This window comes from Bactrocera dorsalis, chromosome 4, assembly GCF_023373825.1.
Source record: "Bactrocera dorsalis isolate Fly_Bdor chromosome 4, ASM2337382v1, whole genome shotgun sequence".
NCBI lineage: Eukaryota > Metazoa > Arthropoda > Insecta > Diptera > Tephritidae > Bactrocera > Bactrocera dorsalis.
Window position 1 is genome coordinate 5,473,862 of NC_064306.1, and position 17,409 is coordinate 5,491,270.

A 17,409-nucleotide genomic window follows, 5' to 3' on the forward strand; every position below is an offset into this window, starting at 1 on the left:
TATTAGAATTATAAAAAACAACAAACTTTAATTTAAAACACAAATTAATTTAAATGAAAATATAAATAATTAATTTTTCCAAATGTCAAATGTACACAAATTAAAAAATAGACGGTTCTATATTGATTCAAAATATTTTTTTTTTTTAATTTTTAAATGTTTTTTAATAAAAAACTTTTTTTTAAGTTTTTAATTATACATTTTTAATATTGGTAAAATAAATTAATTGAAATGAAAAGATTAAAAATGGCTAAATTATATTAAATATACACAAATTAGAAAATAGACCGTTTTGTATTAATTCAAAATATTTATTTTTATTAATTCTTAATTTTTAATATTTATTTTTTTCTAATTTGAATAAAAAAAACTTTTCTTACATTTTTTTTTTAAGAAATGTTTAATATTTAAGAAATTTTTTGATTTTCTTTGATTAAAAACAAGTTGTAATATTTTTCTATTTCAATTATGCACTAACTTCAGTTTAGATTATTATATTTTGAGTTTTTTTTTGGCTAAGTTATGTTAGTCTGGTAGGTTTTAGATTTGAACTTGTTTTAATGTATTAAAATTTTTTTTTCAATTTTTTTTTTCAATTTTTTTTTTTTAATTTTTCCATTTTTTATATTCAATCCCTTTCTGCATTATTGTCTTTAACCTAGTCATAATCGTTTGCTATCAATTCTAGTATACTATTCTGCGCACTTACTAGTTATTCATTTAAGTGGCAATTAAAAGCGATTAACGCTGCTAAGAATGATGTGTACATATGTGGGTTTGTATAATTATAAAGCTATTTCCAAACACTTGATAAAATAACGAGCTGAAAATTGTTTGCTATAATAAATAGTTTTATATAATACTCACAAATACACAGAATTATACATCCATGTACAAGTATGCTTTTTTGAAGTGCAAATATCAATTATTTTAATTTTTATGTTTTTTGATTTCATTTTCGTTTCTTTTTTTAATATTATTTTATTTAATTTTTTAATGTTATTCTTTTTCAATATCATTTTTTTATTTTTTTTTTATGTTATTTTTCTAACATTTTTATTATTATTTTATTCTTTTTTATTTATTTATTTTTATTTATTTATTTTTATTTTTTTTTTATATTTTTTTTTTATTTATTTTTTTGGCACTATTAAGATTATTTACATTTATTATTGTTTAAATTTGAAGTTCTTTCACTACATACATTCTCAAATATTCAACCGAAAACCTTCAAACTTTTGCACCCACTCAATGTTACTCATACGCCTAGTGGCTTTGCCCACCAAATAATTCAAAATTCAATGCATGCACATACACGTCGTCACAGCATATGTTAGTTATGTTATAATAACAGAGCACCAAAATTGTTTGTTTACAAATTGTTACTCATACGTACCGTTGCACTGTATCTGCTCAATTCCAGTGGCCAGCACGAGCAATGCGCTTAACAGCAAATGTAATTCCTTTGCCATTGCTGTTGTATGAACTTTTCGTTGAACACTTTTTTAAGCACTGTTATTTCGAAATATTTGTTTATTTGGCAAATAATTGTTTGGAAATTTATATTTTTTATTTGCTCCACCAAATTAAACCGCAATTTAGCTGAAAAGTAGAATTGCATATTTTTGATTATTTAATAATGTGATATATAATTGTTTTGTGGAAAAAAATATATTTTCAATAAAATTAAGTTTAAAATATGAAATTGGTAAAAACAATTATTAATAATAATAAATTTAGTGAATTGGTGATTATTAATTTAAACAAAAATTTCTATTTATTTTGAAATTAATTTAAAAAATATTTGTTTAGTTATTTTTAAGGGTATTAATTCATTTATTACGGTATTTTTTATAAAAAAAAAAAGATTTTTTTCTGTTTTTATTTTAAATTTTAAAATATTAGTCTCATATTTAAATATATTTTAATGAAAAATAACTAATTTTATTATTTGTTTTTCTTTGGGGCATTCATGTACATAAATTATTTAGAAATAAATGTTTTTTTAATTTTTTAGCCCATAGTTTACATTTTTTAAAAGTTTTTGCTGTTTTTATTATAGAATTTTTATATAAAAAATAATTAATTTTTTTGTAAATTTATAATATTTTTTTTTATGTATACTTAAACAATTTTATGTTTATTAAGTTTTGTAAATTTTTAATTTTTTTGTGGAGTTCAGTTTTTATTCTTTTGGAGTTCAGATTTTTGTTTTATATTTTACGAAATCTTATTTGTTTATTTATATTTTTTTTTGAGTTCAGACTTTTTGTTGTTTTTTTTTAATATTTTTTTTTTCGCTTTTATCAATATTTTTTCAATTATTTCCTTTCTGCAGTTCAAAATTTTTGTTATTTTTATGATTTTTTTCGATATATAGACCTCTTGTAATTACCTTCACTATTCCCACCACTTCACGCAAATATTTTTATATTTTTTAATATGCCACCTTAAATGTTTCAAACCGCGCACACGAGATAGCCGTTAGTACAAAACCGACATTTTCGAAAATAGTTAAATATATACTTTCTTTTCGATTCCACTTTTAAATCGCGGCGCCAGCAAGCAACGCGCCAGTGCTTGACTTTCGCCAAATCAAAAACACTTTTCCAACGTTGATTACTTGCTTTCCTTGCTTTACTCTTTTTCGAAAACGTGTTTATTCTACTTGCGCGCTGTTTAGCCCGTTAAATGTGGTATGATTTCGTTTTGACGGTACTTAGGCACGCATATGGGGCGCAACTCATCCGCACGGCTGGAATTATGGCGTTCAACTAATTAAATGTATGCGCGGCGTTGCCGTCTTTAAAAGACGTTTTGTCAAACAAATATTCAGCAATTTCAAGTACTGATTGTTTTCACTGCATTTTATTATGGTTGTTATTATTGTTGCTGTTGTTGTTGGTTGTTTTTTAATTCAATTTTATACTCAATGCTTTGCATGTGTTTGTGTGTGGGTCTTGCAAAAATTTATCTCTAGCATTGTCCGATTGAAGTGCGCTGCTTAATGTTGATAATGTAGCTAACTGCTTGTTGTTGTTGTTGTGGGTGTATGTGTATTTGTTGTAATTTTATTTGCTCTCATAAACACTTCACTAAAAGGGCTATGGCGGTATTGAAGTTGTTGCTATCATTACCGCTGTAGCGATCGTAAATTCTGTGAGATATTCATACACTTATGCATGTGTGTATGTATATATGAATGCTTAGTTTATTACGTAGATAGTAATGAGTATGACTATGTCACTTTTGAGTAAAATCGCGCTGTTTAAGTTCGCTCAATCATTACAGCTAATAAACTTTGACTAACGAAATGATTTAAACTCATTTTAAATATTTTATCAAAATCTGATACTAAACGCACTCCGTCAATAAAAAATAAAAAAAATAGTTATTTTTTGATATTGACTGACTCAGAGAGTTAAATGAGTGACATTTTGAGTATTGTGTTTTGAGGTTAGGTGAGGTTAGGGAGTAAGGCTAGATAATATTTTCTAATATATCAAAGACTGAGATACTAATACTTGTTGGCAATTTTTATGTTATTGGATATAAAATGAGTTCTATCTTGATTTTGATCGATCGTTTTGCATTATAAAAAAGTTTTCCATACAAGAACTTGATTTGGATTGGTCAGTTTGTATGGCAGCTATATATTATATTGGTCCGATTGGAACAATTCGTTGATATATTGTGGTGTTGTCTTTGAAAAATAATCTATGTCAAATTTCGTGGAAATATCTCGTTAAATAAAAAAGTTTTTCATACAAGGTCTGCATTTTGTTTGGTCAGTTTGTATGGCAGCTATATGCCATAATGGTCCGATCAGAAAAATTTATTCAGAGCTTATAGCTTTGCCTTGAAAAATAATCTATGTCAAATTTCGTACAGATATTTCGTCAAATAAAAAGTTTTTCATATAAGACTGAAGTTTGATCGAAAATTTTGTATAGTAGCTATAGAGCTAGCTAAGAGGATCTGATTTTGGCGATTCCAGAATATTAACAACTTGTTGGAGTCTGCAAAATTTCGTATTAAAACCTCAAAAACTGCGAGATTAGTTCGCTTGTATAGAAAAATTATAGCATTAGTACCACGACAAACCTTTTCTCGGAAATTTTGTCTAAAGAAGCCTTACTTTAACTACTAAGTAGAAGGCGGTCTCGTTCTGCCTACAGGAGGGTGATATACGTATGTATTCCGAAAGCTCTTTTTGGCTCTTTTGTAGGGTATTCGCAGAAATCGAATCGTAGGCTCTTCAATGTGTAATATAGCAAACTCTTCAGGGTGACTCTCGTTCAATGGAGACCCGACGAAATTCTCAGTACAAGGTCTGCGATGACATTCAATATCCTTCAAGCTAATAAACTGAATCTAGGTTAAATCTGGAAAAAATTAAATATTTATTACACAAGACCCTTAAAGCATTTCCTGTGAGCCGACAAGAGCTCTCCGTAAGTTTTTAATAAGACCGGAAGCCTGTCGTCTTTCTAATAGTTCAAAAATTTTGTGTAAGATTTCAATTTTCTTTGGTGGCTCCCTAAACTAGTTAAGCAGCTCCTCTCCTAACTATAGACGCACATCTCTAATTTTTAGGTTATGTTCAAAACTTTACGAAAAACATCTTACACGCTCAAATCTCGAGAAATCATGAAGTAAACCAATATCCTGTTATTTAAAAAATGCAAATGACAATAAAAGTCATTATACTTTTCGTTGAAATATAGTAAACCATTATCTCTAAACACGGGAAATGCTTAATGAAGTGTGCAAAGTATTAGTTACGAAACTTAGAATATCTATTTGGCTGCGGTATTAAAATTTTGTCATTAGCAAAATTTTCATTCATAAAATAAATACATAAACCAGAAAAAAAAACAGTTATATGAAGTTTTTTTTATAAGTTTCACGTGTCGTGCGTCAAAACTTTTTTGAGCAGATTTAACGGTTTTTTGTTTTATAAAATTAAAATTAACAAATTTAATGAGTATTTTCATACCTTCCGCTAAGCCCAGTAGATAATTGCATAAAAAAATCAAATCAGAGTTGAAAGAGTCGGTATACGCGTACATTTAGAAGGTAAAATCTATTTGAATAACAGCGGCAATTTTGAAAGTCGACAAATGAAGGCCTACTTAAAGTCCAATCGGACACTTGACCGCCTTTGTCACTGAGGACGCCCGTGAAAGGTTAAATATTGCGCGATTTATTTTTTCGGCTTGTATCCACGAAGTCAATCTCACACTGACGTATTAAAAGGTTGGAAGCTCGATTTCAAATTAATAAGCTTGCCTTATTCACACTCCTGTGTTAAAATATTATTATTACAACGTTTAGTAGTTATTTGCAAAAGCAATTCGCACTTTATTATCTTCGAATAGCTGTAAATTGATTGATTAGATTTGTCACAGTTGTTAAAAACGCTTGACTGAACGCTAAGTAGGCGTGAGAATGCGAAAAATCAATAAACTGGCAACTAAAAAATATAAGTCGGCAATCTAAAAAAAATGCGGGAAGCAAACGAAATTTACAAAGTTACTATCTAAACACTTCTAAAATGTTGTAATCTATAAAAAAGTAAAAACTAATTAATCTCTGCTCTTAACACACTTCATATTCCAATGGCATTTCGAGTGACGGAACGTCTTGTTGATTTTGCTGATTCATTTCCTTTTAAAATGTACTCAAATTTTATTATAGCATAGTCTTATAAGATTGGAAGCAGTTCACAAGAGGCTCCAAACTAAGTTCTTCGAGGGCGGTACTGGTCCTTGGTTATCGGCATGTAGTTGTAAGGCCTCGGAAATAAACCGTAAAGAGACCTTGTGATCGTCGAAGAATACCGTTCTTCTTTATCTGATCTAAAATGTGGGAAAGAATATATTTTCCGTGCACCTACGTTTTTGATGGTCAATACTGCTCCTCGTTATTCTGGTATATTCTTCTAAGGATTCGAACCTGAACCTATTTTTCGCGCACCTACATTCTTCGTGATTGATACTGCTCCTAGGTAATCTGGTATCTTCTTCTAAAGAAATCGAATCAAATAGTAGAGAGACCTTGTGATTGTCGAAATATAGAGTTTTTCTTTGCTTGATCTGAGATGAATTGACCAAACCTGCAACCTATTTGCCGTGAGACTTCGAGGGCGGTACTGGTATTCATTAATCTGATATCCAGTTGTAATGAACTCAAGGCAAATACTAGAGAGACCACGTGATCGTAAAAGAAAGTTTTTCTTTGATTCGCCTAAGATTTACGCCCGAATACTGGATTTTTATATTACCGAGAATGGACCGTTAGTTTGAATATGTATGCTGTATATCGGCAAGTGATTCCACTAGAAGTTTTGAGATTTTATTATAGTCAGTTGTGACCGTAGTACGAGTAGTTAGATTATGCTCATATTTCAATACTTCGCCTCATAGGTAGGCATGGAGATTGGCGAAATTTGGAGAATTAAGTGATAAAAAGTGACTAGACGCCAGGTGTTGGCGCAGGCATTAAAACTGCCAGTAACCGAACTGCGATACATAAAAGGGGGTAGTATGATTACCGTCTTAACTTTACATATCTGAAGTCCTCGACTCAGTCCTCTTGAACAAAATACTCAAGTGGCGCCGTTATGCCAGCAACTATTTCGAACTTAAGTACGTAGTGCTTTCCCAACGGAGTGGATCAATCGGCTACTCAGTAAGAAGTAGCACCTGTTGGCAAGAGTTATTCTGCGTTGGATTTCGTGGCTGACGTTGTTGTTTGTGTTTATGCTTGTTCCAAGATAGACGAAATTACCTACGACTCAATGTCTAATCCATTATATAGTCTTGTTAAAGTCTGGTGCTGAAACTCATTTTTCAAATCGTCTTTTATAATCAGAAGGAACCGCAACAACAAATCACGCCGAATCGGTTTCCCGGTCTCAATCTCCATTCCTTTACAATCTGAAGTACTATTATTTGATAAAGTGAATATGTGACCTTCACCTTGCTTTGTTCGAATTCCAAGCGGGGGTGTAAAATAGCGCCGATTATCGAAACAATAAAATATTCCAGTTCTAACTGGTTTGTTGCACTTGATTCGATGTTGTGGAATTTTAAAAAGTAATAAGTGCAATAAACTAGAGTAAAAGTATAGCAATTGAGCGTTATTGCATTTTCATTGCCTAACAACAAACCAATAATCGTCTAAAAGGAAAAGGAGAGAGTGACATACCAGACGATGATAACGCGAAGAAATAAGCAAATATCATAGTTATAATCGAGATAAGGTTAGAAAGAAAAGTGCCATATTAAAAATAAAAAATATTTGCTATGCTTTTGATAACAGTTCCGATCTCACTTCGGATAGTAACAATCAAGGGAACGATCCACACGCTTGTGGAGAGCAGCCTTAAATAAAACCAGCTCTTTTACTGCTGCTAATTATTATCATTTATTGTTGGCTGAATATTAATAAAAATAATTGTACAAAATCTAAAGTTCATGCAATAATATGGCTCGATCGTGCAACTTGACCGTCACCCTCACTTGTTTGCACTCAGTGCTCACACACAGGTAGATTAACCGGAAAGAATACATTGAGTTCGATGAGTGCCGCACAAACAATGAAACAGACATATAAAACGGCGCATATTAAGCCCACTTTACGATCCAATTTAAAACGATTTAAGAGTAATGTTAGAAAGAGACAAACAACAGACGCAAGTAGAAAGCTGACTGAATATGTAAGTCCATTCGAATTGGGCGCAACCCACATTTCATCCGGGTGATTGGGTAGGAAATATGCCTTGATAAACCAAGGCACGCTGAGGCAGAGTAAAATGTCGAAGGTATTCGAACCAATTGCATTACTGATGCCCATAGCGCCAAGTCCCTGTTTGGTGACAATAATGCTGGAGACAGCTTCCGGTACACTCATGCCGGCGGAGAGTATTGTGAGACCCATAACAGAGTCGGGTATGTTGAGCGTATCACCTGTAAAGAAAGTAAAGAAAGAGCGAGAGATTTGTTTAGTGTGAGGAGCTTCAATGCAGGGATGATTTTGGGTGAGAGAGAGAGAGAGTAAGGATTCTACTAAAAACAATAAAAGACATTAATTCCGGTTGTATCTATGTTATAATATACTGGTCTGGTCTAAGCAAACTTTTTGGAGATTGTGACTTTGTTTCGGGCACTGATCCATATCATATCTCGTCTAATAAAAGAGTTTTCCATACAAAGGCTTGATTCTGATCGTTCAGTTGGTCTGACAGCTACAATGTACATGCTATAGCGGGCCGATATCGATGGTTCCGACAAAAATTTGGGGAAAAAAGGACTTATGCAGTATTTAAGATCGATATCTTAAACACTGAGGGGGTAATTCGTGTATATACAGACCTACAGACTCTTCTACGATTCCTTCTGCGTCTTACAGAAATTGTGGCAAGCCCAATATAATCAATTTTGGGTAGAATTAACATTTAAAACAGATACTGGATCAAACTGGTTAAAAAAAGCGAGGCAATGAAATCTCACGACAAAAAATGCGAAGAAAAAAGAGATAATCAAATTATACCAATGAAAATGGGGTGGAAAGTAAATTAATAGACTTTTCGCAAAACAATTAATTGAACAATTAATCGGCTTTGCTAGATTAAAGCGCTAATAGCACTCGATTTACCATACAAAGTAAAAATCTTATTATACTCCATTAATTCTTAATCGAATTGAGATTGAGTTGAAACTGTAATGCAATTCTTTGGGTTATTGTCCACACTGTAAATTAACTGTGCGGGTTGTTGTCCACACTGTAAATTTGGTTGTGTGCATAGATAAAATAGCAAACAGCCGACGGATTTTAATCGTTAGAACAAAGGCAAAAGGAAAAATGAAAGCATGTATGATAACTGATCGTTAACCGCGCCGATATTTAATCGAGTAGTCGGCTGATCGAAATGCAAAAACTGGTTTCTCATTATAATCTTAATATATAAAATTAGTTTAACTGTTTCGGCAATTTATGAGTCGATTTGGTACGCAATTTATGATGTTTTAAACATTTTATTGTTTCCGTTGCTAAAAATACATTAAATTTTTGATTAATCACAAGTACTTAATTGAGTTGCCAACAGCAAACATAAATAAAACTAGAAGTAGGCTGTTTATCGCGGTGTTTTAGACAAATGTCGGTATTATTTTAAGCTTATCATACTCGTAGTATTGGAACTACAAATTTAGAAAGTAGAACAACTACTAAATATAAAAGTAATTTCGTTTTCAACTCACCTATTACGGTTATCGCATAGGCCACCACGTATGAGATTACAGCAATCCATATAATCGATGCAGCAAATGTTAAATATTTAGCTTGCGGATGTCTGCGACTATCGGGTACCGTTATGTACAACAAAAATGTGATGGGCCAACGGAGCAAGAAGCACAGCCACGAAGCATCACCGCGTTGCCAAGGTAGATCAGCGAAATCTGTTGCGTTATAGTCTACAATGAAGAAAGAGATAGTTAGATAATGAGTAAGAGATAGTTAGATAATGTGTGAGAGATTTCACAGAATTTGTAAGCCACTCACCAGTTTCATTAACAAAGTTTGGTTCGGAATCCAACGTCCAACTGCAACTGTCATTTTGTGTCACTGACGTGCGACAACTTTCGATATCCTCCAAACTAGGATAGAGTTGCGTAGATGAATCGGGTATATAAAATGTTGCCAGATTATTGCTTGAAGCACAGTTATTAATGCTATTAAAAGACGTTCCTAATGTATAATTGGTAATGCCGTTGAATGTTTGCTGACGTCTAATAAGTGGCGTTAGCTCACTAACTTCACGATAGGAAAACACCAAACGCAGTTTACGGCGATAATGAGAGATCAGACGACGTGCTGAGCGTGCGAAATTATCGTTGTAGTACATCACTGAGCGAAAAAGAGAGAGTTAGAACAACATAAATTTTAGATTGACTTAGTAAGCGGAAGAGTTAAGGCGCTACGTCGGTGGTTTAATAGGTTCAATGGTGTAAAGAGCTCATGGAACTTCATGTGTTGTCACAACGATTATAACACAAATCGAAGTTCACTGAAATTTAGTGCTCTTTCTCCTTTTAAATTCAGGAGCTCACAGCTTGAAAAATCGTCTGCTTGCGCTTATAAAAGTTCTAACTTATAATCCTGCACTCAACACTTACCTGCCATATAGATGAAGTACACCAAGAAGAGCATCAACGATTCATACCACATCACTTTGCCGTCCCAGAGTGTGCAGATCAGCGCGATCACAGCTAGGCAATACATCAAACAATCGCGACTCACCGGCCACCAGTCCAAACGCACGCATTGGCCCACAAAGAGACCACAACACGCCGGTACAGCCAGTAAATTAAATACAGACGAGCCCACAATTGTGCCAATGCCGATGTCACCCTTTGTCACGAATGTACCAACGCAATTCATAAAGAGTTCCGGACTTGAAGTGGCGACTGCCATAAAAGTGGCGCCGACCACATCGGCGCGCATCTGTAGCGCTGTTACGAGTAAAAGGAAGCACACAATTTAATTTAACGTTTCCTTTAGTATAGCAACTTTAACTCACCTTGACATATCAACTCGATGGCGGGCAAAAAGTAATCATCACAGATTACCGCCAACAGCCAAAAGCAATAGAGCGCCAATAAAATATGCACCGTAATCCAGCCGTGTTGGCGTTCTGTGCGCGTCAGTCCGTCTGTGGGAAATTCCAAGATCGCCGGCGCAGTGCAATTCTCTCTCACCGTGACTGCGCTGTCCGTGTTCCACAATGAAATCGCGCGGGAAGCGTTATACGTGGGGGTTACACTTACTTCCTCTGTTGTTGTTGGCTTACGCTCATCAAGTTTGTTTTGCTTTAACTGATATCTATTGTTGTAATGTACTTCTGTTATGCTCACGTCTTCTTGTGAATGCTCCAAGTCAATAGCGCTGGTACTCACGAGACTGAGTAGTTGTCTAGTTGATTGGGATTGTTTGGGAGGCACTGTTGGTGTGGCTATTTTAATATAGATGCCTGTTAGTATGTGTTCAAAAGTGGTGTGGGTGTTCTTTGAGCTTAGTTTAAGCTCTTCAAACACTTTGAAATTTGTTTGGATGAAGCTTGAAAGCTCGTTGAAATTCTATTTGGACTTTTCCAGCATTTGAATCATTTTGAGTTTAACGGATATATGCGTTATACAGTTAAATGCATTTGTGTGCGATTTAAAGCCTATACTCTACAGATATTTCATATTTTTTTGGTGTTGCATATTCGATATTAAAATTGTAAATACTTAAGCAGCGTGGCTTTTGCTGATTGCACTTAGTTTCTGGATTCAATGAATTAACAGGTTATAATTCTGACAGAAATGTTTTTGGTTACTTCATTAACTATTTGACAGCTTCATACATTCGATCTAACTGTCTTAACATCTGTCAAAATCAAAATCAGCTGTTTTTGAAGGAATATATGTCAGTGTCTCGAGCTAAAACTTAACAAATTCGGTATTACTTTTGTCTGTTTTAAGGGTATACGCAAGGTGGCCGCTCAAAGCCGAGCCGAGCGTAAATGTGCATGTTGCTTAAATGAGAAAATGCGGTTGCCTCGACTCTAAGTGTCTACTCTGTGCGCACCCTAAGGGTGTCAAAAGTAGCTGTTTACCTACATATGTATATACAGATCTTTTGTCTGTTGTAAGGGTGTCAAAATCAGCTGTTTACCTATGCAATACAGATCTTTTGTCTGCTGTAAGGCTGTCAAAATCAGCTGTTTACTTATGTGTATCGATAAATTTTGAACCAGAAAAGGCGTTTAGATGGTTTACATCATGAAAATTTTAAACAAAGATGATACATCTTGCGATTAACTTATGCTTGTAATAAGTTGTCAAAATCAGCTGTTTATGAAAAACAAATGTAAATATCTATCTATAAATGATTTTTGTACACAGTTTTCAAAGGTTTTATGTTTGTAGTAAGGCTGTGAGTATTTTATATGCAAATCTATTATTCATGAGATTCCGTTATTTTTTCATATCACACACGAAAAAAATTTGGAAATAGTCCTCGTCAAGAATACCCAGGAGATCAATGAATTATTAAATTGACATATTGACAGAAATATTTGGCAGAAAATTGGATACTTCTTTGAAACCGAAAGTTTCGCGAAAGTTAATTAACTAATTTTTGATATTCGAATATTGTATTAAATTCGATAATTTTTCTATATTAAATTCGATAAATCTTCTCTATTAAATTCGATAACTTTTGTATACTTCATTTGATAACTCTATTATATTAAATTCGATAACTCTCGTTTACACCTAAATACATAATTTTCAACTCACCTTTCTCCTCGCGTCCACGCCAGCCACCATCAAACCATAGAAAATTGGTGTAAAATAATAAAATTACACCAACATAAATACAACAACGTAATTGTAGGCACAATTTAGAACGGTTTCGTATATTTTGGGATTTCACATATGAATTCTTTACGAAAGTTCGACTTTCACTTGTTTCCGTTAAATTTTCGTCCATCATTCGCAGTGAGAATAACTGTGCAAAATGCCGTTTCACGTATGCGTGAGTGTAGGAAACTTAAAAATTTATTTTTTACTTTGAAACACAGGTGGAAAAAGCTTGAAATTATTATTCTTTGGTGCTTTTTATGTTCTAAAATTTTTTTTTTTTTAATTTTTGTGTTTAATAATAATTTTTTTTTTATTTTTGTTTTTGAATTTTTTCGATTTTTATTTTCGAAATTATATGTTTTTAGTGTTTGGAAATATTTTTTTAATTATTTACACTTTTTTTGTTTACAAATTAAATATTTTTTATTTTTGTGTTTGAATTTTATTTTTAGAAATAATTTTTTTTTTGTTTTGTTTTCTTCGTTTATTTTCGAACTATTTTCACAATTTTTTTATTTATTATAAATGAAATCACTAATTTTCGTTGCACTCACTGCACTTTAGTTGCTGTTGTTGGTATTTTCTTTGACTACGTGTACGCCTCGCCGTTTATCGGCCGTCTAAAGTGCATCTTAGGGATACGCGCGGCATTTATAGTAATGCCGTGCTGCAGCATAAGCTGAATTTAGGCATTAATATGTGTGTGTATGTATGTATATGTGTGGATGAGTTGTTTACGAGCGAAACAATGCATTTGGTGATAAGCATAATTTTGGGTTAAAAACATAAGTATGTAATTATGATACATGCATGTATGTATGTATGTAGGTTTGTACTTATTTACGTGTTTTTAGGCATATATGACATATGTATGTACTTAAGTTGTTATATACATAGTATACATATGTGTGTGGAAAATTTTGTGCATTCCACTTGCACGTGTCAATATTTTATTTTAATAGCGAGATCAGAGCGATAGTGGTTCTAGGTACATTTTTATGATTTGCAGGTAGTTTGTAAGAAGAAATTATCGTTAGAAATGATAAATATGTGAAATTATGACCTTGAATAATTATTAGCGTAATTTATTTATCGACGCTTGCGCTCTAACGACGGCCCATAACAAAAAATGTTCGGTTCCACTGAAACTCGTTAAGTTTTTTCAACTCTTTGCAAACTTTTCTATAAAGGGGAACAATGGAAATGTTCAGTTTTAGTTTCTTTTATTATTTCAGCTTCTTTAGTTTGATTCCTCTAATATCTACTCTCCTTCAACCGTTAAAATTCAAAAGTATTTCGCTGAATCTTGCATACACGATCCACAAGAGCTCCCCATGTTAGTTTTTCAATCTATAATATTGTTGAACATCCGGACCTAAATTTCTTAGACTAACATTATTTTTTTTGTAAAGCATTTTGGCAGCTTTAAAACTTTTCTGTTATGAAACATGAAAATCAAAAGCTTCGCTAAGCTTTCGTGAAAGCACCAAAACAGCTTTCATACGTAAAATGCTCAGTTGTTGCAAAAGCTTTAACAATAACTTTGCCCGGCAAAACCTACTATTATGAATAAAAAATAGTAAGACTTTGTTAATAATTTTGTAATATTTAATTTTTTCATAAAAGTCTATGTATGCCATTCCCCTTAAAGTAATCCTCCTTGTCCCCAACATACTTACTTGTGCGTTTTTCCTATTCTCGAAAGAGCTGTTAACGTCAATTTCCGAAATAGCCTTCAAAGCGCGTAGCAATTCACGTTTAATGGCTTCAATTGATTCAAAACGGGTTCCCCGAAGCGGTTCTTTTGAGTTCACTGAATCGCCAGAAGTCGCGTGAAGCTAAATCAGTCGAACACGGTGGCTGCGGCGCGATATTAGTTGAAAATTTGGCAAAAAATTCACGAAGAATCAATGCAGTATGCGACGCTGCATCACCGTGGTGCAAAAAACCTAGAGTTTTGGCGCATAATTCCAGCCTCTTTTTAGGAATAGCTTCGCGCAAAGGACACATAACAATCAAATGGTATACCTTGTTGCCACTTGGCCGGTCGGGTGGAATTCGGTACACTACACCTCGATAAGCGAAGAACACTGTCAAAGTAACTTTTTGATCTGGTTTGATGTGGTTTTTAACGCCTTCGGCTCATATTCGGCCGATTGATCGTCTGTTGCCGAGTCGTAAGCATAGATCCAAGACTCTTCGCCTGTAATAATACTTTTCATGACATCCTGTAGTCGGAACACCACTTGCATCGCAGCCGTTAACGCGGCGTTGTTTTCGAAAAAAATTTAGTGATTTTGGAAACAATCGTGCTTTCGCTTTTCTTAGGCCTAACTGATCTTTCAAAATGGTTTTCACTGATCCTTTCGATATTCCAACGATGACAGTAAGGCTTCTAACGATTAATCGTCAACTCTCAAGCACCAATTCCTTTATCTTATGTCTTATTGACGTGTTGATCTGCAGTTGATGTTGATAGCCATCGTAGGCTGGTTCGTCGTCAACGCGTTCTCGACACTCTTTGAATAATTTTTACCAATCAAAAACACTTGCTCACCATAAACATTTCTTGCCGAAGGTCATTTTTTAACATTCTGTACGTTTCGGCACCAGAAATTTGATCGCGCGCACAAAATTTAATGGAAGTTCTTTGTTGAATAATTGCACACATCGTAAAAATCCCCTAATGCACTTCAGTAAGACAAGCGTATACTAATCACTAATGATAATTTTGATATGACATTTGGCACAGTTATCATTGACAGTCATACTAAACTAGAAACAAAAATATTTCAATGAATCGGTCTTAGCGCGAAATTTAAAATAAAAAGTCTTACTATTTTTTGCCCACAGTAGGATAAACGTAGGTGGACTCAACGGGGGTTTCGCGAAATTGTATGTCAATTGGTGAAAATTAAAAATTTTCGATTTCGATAACTTTTTACCTAAAAGTGGTACGTATAAAAACATATGGGAATCATAATGCGGATTACAGAACAATAAAAAAAATGTATGAAAAGGCTTCAATCGCGCTAATGAAAAAATTCCATTATTAACCACTTCAATCTAGCTTCAAAGATAGTTAAGTAATTATTTTAAATAAGAAAAATAATAATATAAAAAAAATATATATTTTTTATTTTTTTTATTAACAGATTTATGGTACAGGTGTTTGTTTTTCGTGTAGACTATCACTTCTCTTGACTGCTCGAAAATATTTTGATAAAGACTCTCAAAGTAATCTATAATTAAATCTAACATGGTGTCAAATATTTTCGTGGACAGTCTTGCTTAGAGTGCGCCGCGCTTAAAATATCGTTTAGATGTTTCAATTTTATATATTCGTGTTTACGAAGTGTCTTCTAGGTTCACAAGTCTAACATTTTTAGCTGACATAGTTCGTATATTGCTTATAGCTTTAGTTTTGTTTATTTGGGATTAATTATATTCAAATAATATCGATAACTATTTTTTTAAGATATTAGCTAACCGTAGTCCACTTCACTTCCCCAGCAATAACAAACTTGGCCTACCCTCCTTTGAAATTCTAATTAAAAACACTCGAGTAAAGCATACATGTAATCAAAGCACTAATTTAATTTTGTGAATTTTTTTATTAGTTAGTATACGCACTTGCGTACGACATCGGCGCTGCGAATTTAAATTACAGTAATAAAAATCGGATTTTTATGCTGTCGATGGCACTTAGCAATGTTATTATTAGTATTGATTACTTGGTTCAGATAATTGAGCAGTTTATTTGGTATTTATACCGCTATATATGACGGTGTTAATTTGTCAAAAATTATCGATAACAGTAACACTTTACATGTCCATCAAAAAGTAGAAACAAAGACTCGGACATGATGTCATAATTGACGCAGTGTACTTTGTTGATAATCAGTGATGTATTTTCTATATATTATTATTATTTTATTGTTTTAATTTGACAGTGAAGATTTCAAAATATCGATAACACTGAAAGCATAGTAAATGTAAACAGATATATAAATTAAGTAGTCAAAATTAAAGAAATGTTATTTATGACAAGCAGTTTTCACTATCTGATAATTTTGTGCACATGAGATCATGATCCACCGTTAATTTACACTCAAGAGAACATTCCAGCGTCAGAAAAAACTTTCGCAGAAACTTTTGAGTTAGCCACGGCTAACGATTTCCTATGCTCTATAGAAGCCTTATATGTAAATAATATATATATATATATATGTGTCAGAAAAAACAAACAAATTTCAAATTTAATGGTAGTGTTTATTATCATTGGAAAGAGCATTTTTTTACATTTATTTTTAGAAGATTATCTATGTCAAATCTGCGATGACTCTTTCGAGCGGACTTTAGACTTGTCACTACTTTTGTTTACAATAAGTATGTGTACAGACATTGCAATATATATTGTCGGCAAAAATAATTAATAGCAAAAGTCGCTGGTTAGGTCGCTGCCGAAATAAAGTCTGAAATTTTAGGAATGGTTCTTATCTAACTGTGGTAGCTAGATTTTTGTTTAGAGGCATATCTAGAGAACAAAAAAAATAATATCGGATAGTGAATTAAGTTTAATTTAAATTTTTATTTAATATTTAAAATTACAAACCTTAACGACTAACGGTCTAGAAACTGCACTCATTATTATTATAGTTATTTTTTATATTTATATATAAAAATTTTATATAATGCACTGCATAATAAACATTTATGGTTCACATACATATATGAACATACATGACAACAAAGAAACAGAAGAAATTTTGAAATAATTTTTTTAGACGCTAAAAATTTTTTTACGGAAATTTGATAAGTGTGGAACATAAAACGTGAAAAAGGAAGTATTTAAAAAAGGTAAAATAAATTAAAAATAGTAATAAATAAAAAAATTTTAATAAAAATAGCAAATGTTTGTAATAGAAATGATAGAGAATTCAAAAACTTTCAATTTGTACAAAATTGTGTTAAAACACAAAGTCCTGTAAATCAA

At 32.6% G+C, this 17,409-nt stretch overlaps 2 protein-coding genes and 1 long non-coding RNA gene across 3 annotated transcripts in view; 1 reads left to right on the top strand and 2 right to left on the bottom strand.

Annotated features, from left to right (window-relative positions):
* LOC105232096 (sodium/potassium/calcium exchanger 4) overlaps positions 1-2,791 on the bottom strand; it is a 33,937-nt gene extending 31,146 nt beyond the window's left edge. Inside the window, exons 1-2 of the mRNA XM_011213700.4 lie at positions 2,396-2,791; positions 1,397-1,602 (exon numbers count right to left, since the gene is read on the bottom strand). Of these exons, the coding sequence (XP_011212002.2) occupies positions 1,397-1,472 (76 nt within the window). The 5' untranslated portion in view covers positions 1,473-1,602; positions 2,396-2,791. The remainder of the gene's footprint in view (positions 1-1,396; positions 1,603-2,395) is intronic.
* The window catches only part of LOC125778107 (uncharacterized), a 63,154-nt gene that overhangs the window by 11,473 nt on the left and 34,272 nt on the right, over positions 1-17,409 (top strand). The window lies entirely within an intron of this gene.
* LOC105232095 (sodium/potassium/calcium exchanger 4) lies at positions 7,393-13,037 on the bottom strand. Its single transcript, XM_011213699.2, has 6 exons — positions 12,348-13,037; positions 10,586-11,017; positions 10,182-10,517; positions 9,568-9,912; positions 9,267-9,479; positions 7,393-7,973 (listed from the first exon to the last, which is right to left on the bottom strand). The coding sequence occupies exons 1-6, from the start codon at positions 12,541-12,543 to the stop codon at positions 7,537-7,539; spliced, it is 1,959 nt and encodes a 652-aa protein (XP_011212001.2). The 5' UTR covers positions 12,544-13,037; the 3' UTR covers positions 7,393-7,536.

Bases quoted from the DNA above. Each gene is read 5' to 3' on its own strand.
- LOC105232095 (XM_011213699.2), bottom strand. From the start codon at position 12,543: ATGATGGACGAAAATTTAACGGAAACAAGTGAAAGTCGAACTTTCGTA. The intron at 11,018-12,347 runs GTGAGTTGAAAA...ATATTAAAATAG, and splicing joins GCGTGGACGCGAGGAGAAAG to CCACACCAACAGTGCCTCCC. The intron at 9,480-9,567 runs GTGAGTGGCTTA...TCTTCATTGTAG, and splicing joins AAACTTTGTTAATGAAACTG to ACTATAACGCAACAGATTTC.